We start from the raw sequence: 11,013 nt of genomic DNA on the forward strand, positions 1-11,013 counted from the left end.
TGTTGAGACAAGAAAAAGATGGAGAAGGTTGCTCAGTGGCTGAACATCCTCTGAGACCACGCAGCTGAGGTTCTGATGACGGAAACGCTACCCTGTCTTTCAGCTCAACCAGCTCTTCCAAAACAGCAGCATCAGGAGCTCTTTTTCTGACTGTCAAGTTTTAGCGTTCAGGTGAGTTCCAAATCAGGGTCTAATGACTTGGTAAACTTCTCTTTTACATAACGATACACTGTCTTTTTTAAGTAAGCGTGACCTCTCAGATCCTAGCTGTTATAGGAGAGAGCCCTATGAATATAGAGCTGTTACTTTAAAAAACAAACAAACAAAAAAACCCAGCTTCTTCCTAAATCAGTGAGTACAACTGGCTTAGAAACCCAAGAGAGCCTGTGTAGACCCCAGCAGCGATGGAGGGGCCGGGTTCTGGGACCCATGGGACGTGGATGATAGAATACATAGCTCAAGAAGTCAGCTCATGAATTCACAATCCATACCAGATGAGGGGCTATCATGGAATAACTTAAAATGCAGCAGTCTGATTGTGCTGTCCAATAGTGTAGCCACTAACCACATGTGGCAGTTTAAGTTTTTTATTCACCTATTGAGATGTTATTCACATGCTGTGTGTGTGTTTATTTCTCAGAATTTTCCATATACAATATCACATCATCTGCAAAAGTAAATAGTTTTACATCTTTTTTTCCAATCTAGATACCTTTGATTTCTTTTTCTTGCCTAATTGTTCTCATTAGAACCTCTAGAACAATGTGATTAATATGAGATAAGGGCCTTGTCCCTTGCCTTAGGGAAAATTTTTTTGTCTTTTACCATTGACTATAATATTAGCTGTGCATTTTTCTTGGACATTGTTTATTAGGTTGAGAAGGTTTCTCCAATTTGTTGAGTGGGTTTTCTTGGTGTGTGTGTTGTTGTTTTTTTCATCATAAAAGACCTATTTTGTGAAATTCTTTTGTGTGTGTCTATTAAGATAATGTGGTACAGTATTTGTACTTTATTCTATGACTATGGTGGATTACATTAACCAATTTTTGGTACATTAAGCCAACTTTCCAGGTAGAGATAAGTGACTGAGACCTTTCCAAGTGTTTCCTGGGCATGCGCACATACCTCCCTCTGCAGCCTTCTAGATCCCCTCAAAAACACTAGAGGTTTTCAAAGCCCACTATGGACATCTCATTCCTTCCATTTTTCTTTTAAGTTTTTTGTTCACCTCTGGCCTGTCTCAACTAATATTACTCCCTTGTGTAGCTACAATGCAAAATAGTTACCACTGATTGTTTCTAGCAAGTTCCCTGGGGATAGGCTTTCTTTGCTGAGTCAAATAAAAACAAGCCCTGAAAATCTCAAGGGTTTGCTAGAAAGGTCAAATAGAAACAAATGAGGATTCATCTTTTGGGGAGCTCCAAACCCACTATGGATAATTGCTGTTTTTCACAATTACTGTAACTCTGAGACTGATGTTTTTCAAAGTTACTGAGAACATCCTGAGAGCAGAACAGGACAGCACAAGTTATCATGCCACAGTACTTACTCCTTCTATCACAAGTAAGCCTTTTTTCTTACCTAAACACTCCTCATATTGTTGCAAGCCTTTTGGTTCATTTCTGGAGTTTTGAAACCTTGACTTCAACTATTTTTACTGTGTTTCATTGTTTTTATGGATTTTCAGAAGTCCTTATTCTAGCATTTCAAAAATGTTCTCCCTGTGGCTATTTATTTATAAATTAATCACATTGCATTTTATTACATTAAAAATGCAGTTGTTTACTCACACATAGTAGCTACATTTTAAGTGCTTGACAACCTGTGGCCAATAATGATTATATTGGACAGAACAGACACAAATGCTCAGGTCATTGCAGCAAGTTCTCTTGGGCAGGACTTCGAACAGAAAACTTAGAACCAGGGCATTACTCCAAGGACCCCTGTTCATCCATCGTGTGCTTCCAGGCCTGGACCCCACAGTAGCCACACCACGGTGGACTCCCTGTGTCACTTCTCGCCACTGGCACAAAGAGTGGACAGAGTGGCCATCTATGAGGAATTCCTGCAGCTGACCCAAAATGGCACCCAGCTGCAGAACTTTACCCTGGACAGGGACAGTGTCCGAGTGGACGGTAAGGCTTCCTAGTCATTGGGACAGAGGTTTGGGGAGTGGGGACTCAACTTCCACACTTGTGGACTTTCTTGGGAATTTGAAGGCTTGAGGATGAGTCAGCATTAAACTGCTCAGGCTGGCAGGAGGTGGCACAGTCCCCCAGGCATAATCCACTATTGAGGGAGAGGGAAGGACACCCAGTGGGATATAGGAGGCATTTGCCATCACCTAGACCAGGGGTCCCCAAACTACGTCTTGCAGGCCTCATGTGTTGCCCCTGAGGCCATTTATCCGGCCCCCGCCGCACTTCCGGAAGGGGCACCTCTTTCACTGGTGGTCAGTGAGGGGAGCATAGTTCCTATTGAAATACTGGTCAGTTTGTTGATTTAAATTTACTTGTTCTTTATTTTAAATATTGTATTTGTTCCCGTTTTGTTTTTTTACTTTAAAATAAGATATGTGCAGTGTGCATAAGGGATTTGTTCATAGTTTTTTTTTTATAGTCTGGTCCTCCAATGGTCTGAAGGACAGTGAACTGGCCCCCTGTGTAAAAAGTTTGGGGACCCCTGACCTAGGCAGCTCTGAGACCTCATGCTAGTCAGTTCCCACTCTGGACCTATGTTTCCTTATCTGTATGCTAAAAACCACTGGGCCAGATGGTCAGTGAGGACCTCCAGTAGCAAACTATATGTGAATCAGCCTTGACAGGCATGATGGATAGACCTGTCTCCTGGTTCCCAGGCTCTATTCAAACAGGCAGTGGGCCTGGGCTGGCCCAGAGGCTGTAGTTCGCCCGGTCCAGCTGTAGCATCCCCATCCAATAAGACTTACTGCAGTGATGGAAATGTTCTGTCTATGTGTTGTCCACTGCATTAGCCACATGGAGCTATTGATTTTTTAGAAAATTTAAAATTTTGTTTATTTTAGAGAGAAGAGAGAGAGAGAAAGGTTGGGGTGAGTGGGAAGCATCAACTTGTACTAGTTGCTTCCCATATGTGCCTTGACTGGGCAAAACTGGGGTTTTGAACCAGCGACCTCAGCATTCCAGGTCAACCCTCTATTCACTGTGCCACCACAGGTCAGACGGAGCTATCGACTTGTATTGTTACTGATTTTTAATGTTACAGAGGTATGAGATTGTTTAGTTTATTTTATTAAAATGAACGTTAATTGTAGGAGCCTCCCGGGGGCCGCACGTCTTCAGTAGTTGGCTGGGGAGAAGCTGTAGAAGCAGAGACCCTGCCGTACCCCCCATGCCCAGTGGGTGCGATGTGTCCCTACCCTCGTGGACTTTCTGTTGTTGTTGAAAATAATGAGAATAGGCCATTGTCATTTATACATTATTTGATATAAGCCCATCTATACTTGGGAGTGGTAATCAGAGAGGGCTTCTTGGAGGAAATAATATTGTAGGTGAATCTTGGAAAGTGAGTATAAAACAACTTGGTATAGGAGAAGGGGATGGATTTGTTTCTAGGCAGAGAAGAGAGATTGTGAGAATTTACAATTTAAGGGAGATCCCATGTGCTTGCTAACTGGATTGAACAATTCTCCCCTGACAGTCAAAAGATGCTCCCACCCACTTTCAGCCCTCCATGCCCAGAGATACGAATTTGATTTCCTTTAATCCAGTGGTCCCCAAACCCCGGGCCATAGACCGGTACCAGTCCATGGGCCATTTGGCACCGGTCCGCAGAGAAAGAATAAATAACTTACATTATTTCCATTTTATTTATATTTAAGTCTGAACAATGTTTTATTTTTTAAAAATGACCAGATTCCCTCTGTTACATCCGTCTAAGACTCACTCTTGACGCTTGTCTCGGTCACATGATACATTTATCTGTCTCACCCTAAAGGCCAGTCTGTGAAAATATTTTCTGACATTAAACCAGTCCATGGCCCAAAAAAGGTTGGGGACTACTGGTTTAATCCACTCTTATAGTGTGATAATGGCCTTCAGTTATGCAGCAAAGTGCCCTCATTTTTTAGATATGCTAACTGTAATGGTATGAAACATCATAATGTCTATTTTAATATTTTAAAATATGATAAGAGTGAAAATATAGGATGGGGCAAGAATAATCATGCATTGGATGAAATATACATTGCTAAAATTAGGTGGTGAATGTTTATGACATCATTCTAACTCTCTGTGTGTTTGAAAAGTTTTATTTTATTTTTTTTTACAGAGACAGAGAGTCAGAGAGAGGGATAGATAGGGACAGCCAGACAGGAACAGAGAGAGATGAGAAGCATCAATCATCAGTTTTTTGTTGTGACACCTTAGTTGTTCATTGATTGCTTTCTCATATGTGCCTTGACCGTGGGCCTTCAGCAGACCGAGTAACCCCTTGCTCAAGCCAGCGACCTCCAAGCTGGTGAGCTTTGCTCAAACCAGATGAGCCCGTGCTCAAACTGGCGACCTCGGGGTCTTGAACCTGGGTCCTCAGCATCCCAGTCCGATGCTCTATCCACTGCGCTACCGCCTGGTCAGGCTGAAGAGTTTTATTAAAAAGAGTAAAAACATACTCACATACATTCCCCATTTTATTCACTTCCAGGGTATTCTCCAAACAGACACGATGCCCTGACTGAGAATTCTGGTAAGCCTCACAGCAGCCCCTAGGTGGGGTGGGAATATCTGATTTTTTTTTTAAGTAAGAGAGAGAAAGAGAGGGGGACAGGCAGAGACAGACAAACAGGACAGAAGAGAGATGAGAAGCATCAACTTGTTACAACACTTTAGTTGTTCATTGATTGCTTTCTCATACATGCATTGACTGGGGGCTCCAGCTGAGCCCATGACCCCTTGCTCAAGCCAACGGCCCTGAGCTTCAAGCCAGCAACCCTGCATTCAAGCCGGCAGCCCCACGCTCAAGCTGGTGAGCCTGTGTTCAAACCAGCAACCTTAGGGTTTCTAACCTGGGTCCTCAGCATCCAAGGTCAATGCTTTATCCACTGCACCACCGCCTGGTCAGGCATGGGGTGGAAATATTGCTGCTGTGTGTCATTCAAGAGAACCATGCATATAAGAACTTGGATGATAATAAGAATTGGCCAACTCATGTCAAGGACTGTTGGGGTGCAATGGGGACAAAGCAAGATCCCTGTGGGAATGAAAGAACATGGCTCAGCCCAGCCCCTGTCTCCCCAGACCTACCCTTCTGGACCATCATCCTCATCTGCTTGGCGGGACTCTTGGTGCTTATCACATGCCTGATCTGCTGCCTCCTGGTAAGCAAGAAAGTGATGCTTGTCCTCTTGGTCTTGGGTTGTAAGAGTTCTTTATATATAGTCATGCATTGCATAGCAACATTTTGGTCTGCAGTGGGCCACATATACAATGGTGGTCCCTTAAGATTATAATGGAGCTAAAAAATTCCTACCACCTCTTGACATCATGCCATAGCAAGGTCCTGGCAAAACATATTACTCAAGTGTTTGAGGTTATGCAAGTGTAAACAGAGCTACTGCATTTTCACATGTATAAACGTATAAATTGTGTATAGTACATACTTGATAATGATCATAAAGGACTGTTACAGTTAGATTACTGGTTAGGTATTTACTATACCATACCATCATTATTTAATTTTATCTTATTTTATTTTATTACTTTTTTTAATCAAGTGAGAAGCAGGGAGGTGGAGAGACAGACTTTTGCATGCACCCCGACTGGGATTCATCCAGCAACTCCTGTCTGGGGCTGATGTTCTGCCCATCTGAGGCCGCTGCTCTGTTGTTTGGCAACCTAGCTATTTTAGCACCTGAGGCAAGGCCATGGAGCCATCCTCAGTGCCTAGGGCCAACTTGCTCATTTGAGCCATGGCTGCAGGAGAGGGAGAGGGGAGCGAGGGGTGGAGAAGCAGATGGTCACTTCTCCTATGTGCCCTGACCCTGAATCAAACCCGGGACTTCCACATGCTGGACTGATGCTCTACCACTGAGCCAACCTGCCAGGGCCATTATCATTATTTTAGAGTATACACTTTCCACTTATAAAAAAGATTTGCTGTTAAACAGTATGCCATGTTATACTGGCGGCAGCCGCATGTCTAGTGTTTATGGCATCTCTTAACAGCATTATTTTCTCTTGTGCTTGATTTAGTCATATGTTGTTTTGTATAGTAACGTGTGGTACAGACAATCACCTACCGACACATTTCTCAGAATATACCCCTGTTTTTATGTGGTGCATGACTGTATTATAAATACAAATTCTCTGCTGGGCACATGTTTTGCAAATTTCTTTTCCAGTCTAAGAATCTTGTGATTCTTTACTTTAACAACAGCAGTCATTAAGAAAATATAACTGAAAGTTGCAAGTCATAGTGGTAGAATTACCACTATATATGAGAACGGCTAAAGTATTATAAAGACTGACTATAACAAGTTTTTCAGAGTATGTGAAGCAACTGAAACTCTCATATAGTGCTAGTAAAAAGTAGGTTGGTTGTTTTCATAAAAGTTACATATACCTACCCAGCCATTGCACTCCTAGGAATTTATCCAAGGGATATAAAAACATCCATCTATATAAGGAGACTTGTACACAGATGTCCATAAGAGGTTTGCCCAAAATGGAAAAAAACAAGATTTCCACCAACAGATGAATGGATAAACAAACCGTTACATAAATAGTGGTAGGATTCAAAGAATTTAACAACCGGTTCTCGGCCCTAATAACCATTTTAAGTATAAAAAAATGATATACTGAAAGGTAGTTTATTATTTCATGCATTTAATACTTGAAAAAGAATGATAAAAGAGGTACACAAAACTAGATTATATTATAAGAAAGAGTTTTAAAATATTAATGAAAAAATATTAAATAATACCTGACAAAAAACAACAAAACTGTTACTTAAGTTATTTCCATGGCCCTGGCCAGTTGGCTCAGTGGTAGAGCGTCAGCCTGGCATGCGGGAGTCCCGGGTTCGATTCCCGGCCAGGGCACACAAGAGAAGCGCCCATCTGCTTCTCCACCCCTCCTCCTCTCCTTCCTCTGTCTCTCTCTTCCCCTCCCGCAGCCAAGGCTCCATTGGATCCCGGTTGGGCGCATGCGGGTGTTTGTCTGACTGCCTCCCCGTTTCCAACTTCGGAAAAATACAAAAAAAAAAAAAAAAAAAAAAAGATATTTCCACATTGCTTCCTGATTGGTGTCCTCATTTCCTAATGAAGTAACAACACAAGGGAATTAAAATGTTGTATTTCATCAAAGGTATAATAAGTTTTATGAAATGAATAAATATTACAAGCATAGTTCCGTCAAATTTTTTTCACCTATGGACAGAATGAACATTACTGTGGGCGCTTAGAATACACTGTTGCACAGATGAACGGTAAAAACAAAGTAAGGAATGTAAATTTGTGATTTCCACATTGGGCAGCTGCCCAGGTGCCCACCTTGGAGAGAACCCTGATTACAAGTGTCATTTTAACAACCGGTTCACTGAACTCAACAAAAAATTAGGTATCGGTTCTGCCAAACCAGGGTGAACTGACTAAATCCCACCACTGGACATATCCCCACGACGTGATTCTTCAGCAGTAAAAAAGAAAGAGTTATTAATACATGCAATAACATGTATAAGTCTCAAACTATGCTGAGTGACAGGAGCTAGGTAGAGAAAAGACTGTATGATCCCATTTATGAACAAATTTTACAAAATCCTAGCCTATCTATAGGGACAGAGATCAGGGCCGTGGTGGCCTGGGAATAAGAACGTGTCTGCACATGGCAGGTAAGGAGGAATGACAGAGGAGCATGAGGGCACTTTGGGGGGTGATAGGTGTTCTTTATCTTGATTGTGGTGATGGTTCAATAAGTTCTCATCAAAACCTATCAAATCACTCATTTTAAATGTATGCAATTAAGCTACAGCATGGAGAGAGGGGGGAGGGAAGGAAGGAGGGAAGAAAAGAGGAGGGAGGGAGGGAAAGAAGGAGGGAGGGAAAAAGGAATATGAATGGTTAACAGAGAGAAAATGGTAGAGCAAATGAGAGGGGAAAGGGGGAAAGAAAAACCAAAAGACATAAAAGAGGACAAAAGAAAGGAAAAAGGACTGAGGGAGAAAATTAAATTTAAAAAAGAGAGGGACATGTCCAGTCTCTGGCTTTGGCCATCTTCTCCCCTGCAGTTCCCATACTTGGGCAGGTGAACGGTCCATTCTGAGGCTTCTCCCCCTTCACAGGTCACTGTGTGCGTGCGGAAGAAGGAGGGAGATTTTCAGATTCAGCAATGATGCCTGGCACCTGCCACCTGAGACCCAAGGGAACTGCAATGATTAGATCTGACTGAGGCCTCTGCTCCCAGCTGGGACCCAAAAGAGCTTGCCTGGAACAGAATCAACCTCACTGATCCATCTCTGGGCCCTTCTTAACATGGCCCCTGTGTGTTTCACAAGAAACTTAGATAAAATTCTTCCTATTCATCAAGTCCTAAAGGCAACTGCAAGTTTTGTCTTGTGGTTTAACAACACTCTCTCCCTTTGAAACATAAGAATTGGCAAAACTGGTGCAGAAATTGCCATCGTATAAAATTGTACCCTCTTCAGTGCAGGGTTTCCCTGCTTAAGAAACTTTGGGACACACCTCCCCTGGCTCATGTCAGCCACCACCCACCTCTCTGCCCCCATCTTCCCCACCCCAAACCCTGGCAGTCTCCTGCTGTCCTTGCATTACTGCATTCTCTGAAGTTCAGATTCACCAGGACTTCCAGATCAACTCGGCACTGCCTCTTACCTCATGGTTCTCCAAGATGGAAATAGGCTGGACGGAAGGAATGGATGAGGCAGGACCCTGCGTTCAGCCCTGAGACTTGGGAGCTGAAATGACTAGATACCTCAGAAGACTGGATCCACAGTAATACTCAGGCTCAAAGATGGGGTCTTCTTTGGATGTACAGATGAATAAAACTCAGGGGGAAAATATGAAAGAATGAATCTTTTTTCTCATTTCTCTGCACAGAATCCAGCAAAAACAGTTATGGCCGAATCTTCCCAATAAGCAGCTCAAACCATTGCTGGCATGAAGTCAGCCATGCTCTCCTGCCTGGGGTGTGCAACACAGATTGTATGATCTCTACACATTTTGCAGATGACCACAGCTGAAGATATTCAAGGGTTAAAAATTGAAGTCCCAGTAATTCCAACCATTCATCAGGACGGTGCCCCCTGGTGGGCCTGAGCGGGAAGAGTCTAGGGGGCCCTGTGGTGGTCGTGCTGCAGTTGTAATCCATGCAGAGGACCTCGGCGTCCCCAGCACGGGGCGGCGGTTGCATTTCATGTGCGCCGGCCAGGCTAGGTTGTACTGCAGCATGAGTGGAGAGCAGCCGGCCTTGGCGCATGCACGGAGCAGCAGGGCGGCAGAGGCTTATGATAGTCGGGTAAGCAGATGGGCGTGTACATGGAGCACAGGAACAAAAGCAGGTCCGGAGAGCAGTGGATCTTCACCAGAGGCCAGAACTGGTGCAACTCCAGGCCCGCCTTGTCCTGCGTGTTGTGGTGGAACTAACTGGTTGGGCATGTGCGTCAGGTTGTAGCCTTTGCCCGGGCACATTGGTACGGTGATCTCCTGGAATCCCAGGGCCTTGGAGGAGGCCACTGCCCGGCCTGCCAGCTGCGCCAGGAGCAGCAGCAGCAGCGGAGCAGAAGAGTCAGGCTGAGCCATAACCCCTCCCTCCTCGCCTCGCATAGCCGGCGCACGGGGCCAATGCAGACAGGGGAAACCTGGGCCAGGGCTGCCCTCTCCGCCGACTTGTGTGCACTTGTGTGCGCCACCGGGCTAGCAACCTGTGGGCTCTTCTTGTCTTCAAGAAATCCGCCCCAAGATAAACTGTTTCAGGAAGGCGCTGCCTCCCTGCGCCCTTAGTGCTTAGCTGGATAGAGTTGAGGAGGGGCAGTTAGGGCAGTAGCGTGGGGGGGGGGGGGGGCAAGGGGGTCTAGCAAATGGTCTCCAAGACAAACATGAAAGGCGTAGTAGAAGGGGTGGGGGGAGCCAATCAAGTGTCCCGCCCCGGGCGCCAGTTATGTTTGCTACGCCACTGAGTTAGGGCTCCGATTCTAGGGAAAGTATTCTTTAAAAAATGAAGAAAAATTACAATTACTCCCAGTTAGAGGGGAGTCAACGTCTCAGTACCCACAAGCGGTCTCCAAACCTCCAGATTAAGCTCTCCATTCTCTTCTCTCCCCTCCACCTCTTGAAACCAAACTGCTGACACCCCGCCCCGGCCCACCTCCCTTTCCACTGGGCCCTCCAGGCTGGACCGCGGGGTCAAACCAATCAGCTCCCTCCAGAACAGTACAAGGACCAGGGGGAACGGGGAGCAGGGAAGGCGCCGGCTCTCACCTCCACGGATCCAGAGAGAAGATATTCTGCAGCTAGCCTCGGTTCTCCATCCCTGGGACACTCCACTCAGAAACGCGGCTCAGAGCCAAGCTGGCAGCTGGAAAATTTGGCGACAGACTGGGTATCCGAGGAGGCGGCACATGGCAGCAGGTGGAGGCGAAGTCTCAGAGAAAGGGTCTGAATGCGATCGCCACAAGCCGGTCACTCACTCTCTCCTCCTCCAGGGCCCCTCGCATGATGCAGGCGGGGCAAGGCAGAGGCAGGCCTTGCGTTCCTCTGGGGTTCTGAAGCCGCATGTAGGGCGAACACGCCGGCAGCATCTAGGCGAGAGGAAGGTGGTGTGTGGTGACCGGGAAACTCGACTCCTCACAGCACCACGAACAAGCGGCATTGGCCTGGCCAGGACTGCACGGTGCCTGCGCACCTGTCACCGCGTCCCGGCAGCCGCTCGCATACTCCCCTGTAGGGGCCCCCTTGCTCCAGTCAAGTCCTGGGGCAGTGGCAGCGCTCAGGAGACGCCTGGCTCGGCTCCTCCCCCGAGTACT

The 11,013-nt window shown here is 45.6% G+C and overlaps 1 protein-coding gene across 1 annotated transcript in view; it reads left to right on the forward strand.

The window, feature by feature from the left end:
* MUC16 (mucin 16, cell surface associated) overlaps nucleotides 1-10,445 on the forward strand; it is a 142,097-nt gene extending 131,652 nt beyond the window's left edge. Inside the window, exons 67-71 of the mRNA XM_066358084.1 lie at nucleotides 104-171; nucleotides 1,969-2,135; nucleotides 4,681-4,722; nucleotides 5,274-5,353; nucleotides 8,314-10,445. Of these exons, the coding sequence (XP_066214181.1) occupies nucleotides 104-171; nucleotides 1,969-2,135; nucleotides 4,681-4,722; nucleotides 5,274-5,353; nucleotides 8,314-8,364 (408 nt within the window). The 3' untranslated portion in view covers nucleotides 8,365-10,445. The remainder of the gene's footprint in view (nucleotides 1-103; nucleotides 172-1,968; nucleotides 2,136-4,680; nucleotides 4,723-5,273; nucleotides 5,354-8,313) is intronic.
* The last annotated feature ends 568 nt before the right edge of the window (nucleotides 10,446-11,013 follow it).

Source organism: Saccopteryx leptura, unplaced genomic scaffold, assembly GCF_036850995.1.
Source record: "Saccopteryx leptura isolate mSacLep1 unplaced genomic scaffold, mSacLep1_pri_phased_curated manual_scaffold_41, whole genome shotgun sequence".
In the NCBI taxonomy this organism is placed as follows: Eukaryota; Metazoa; Chordata; class Mammalia; order Chiroptera; family Emballonuridae; genus Saccopteryx; species Saccopteryx leptura.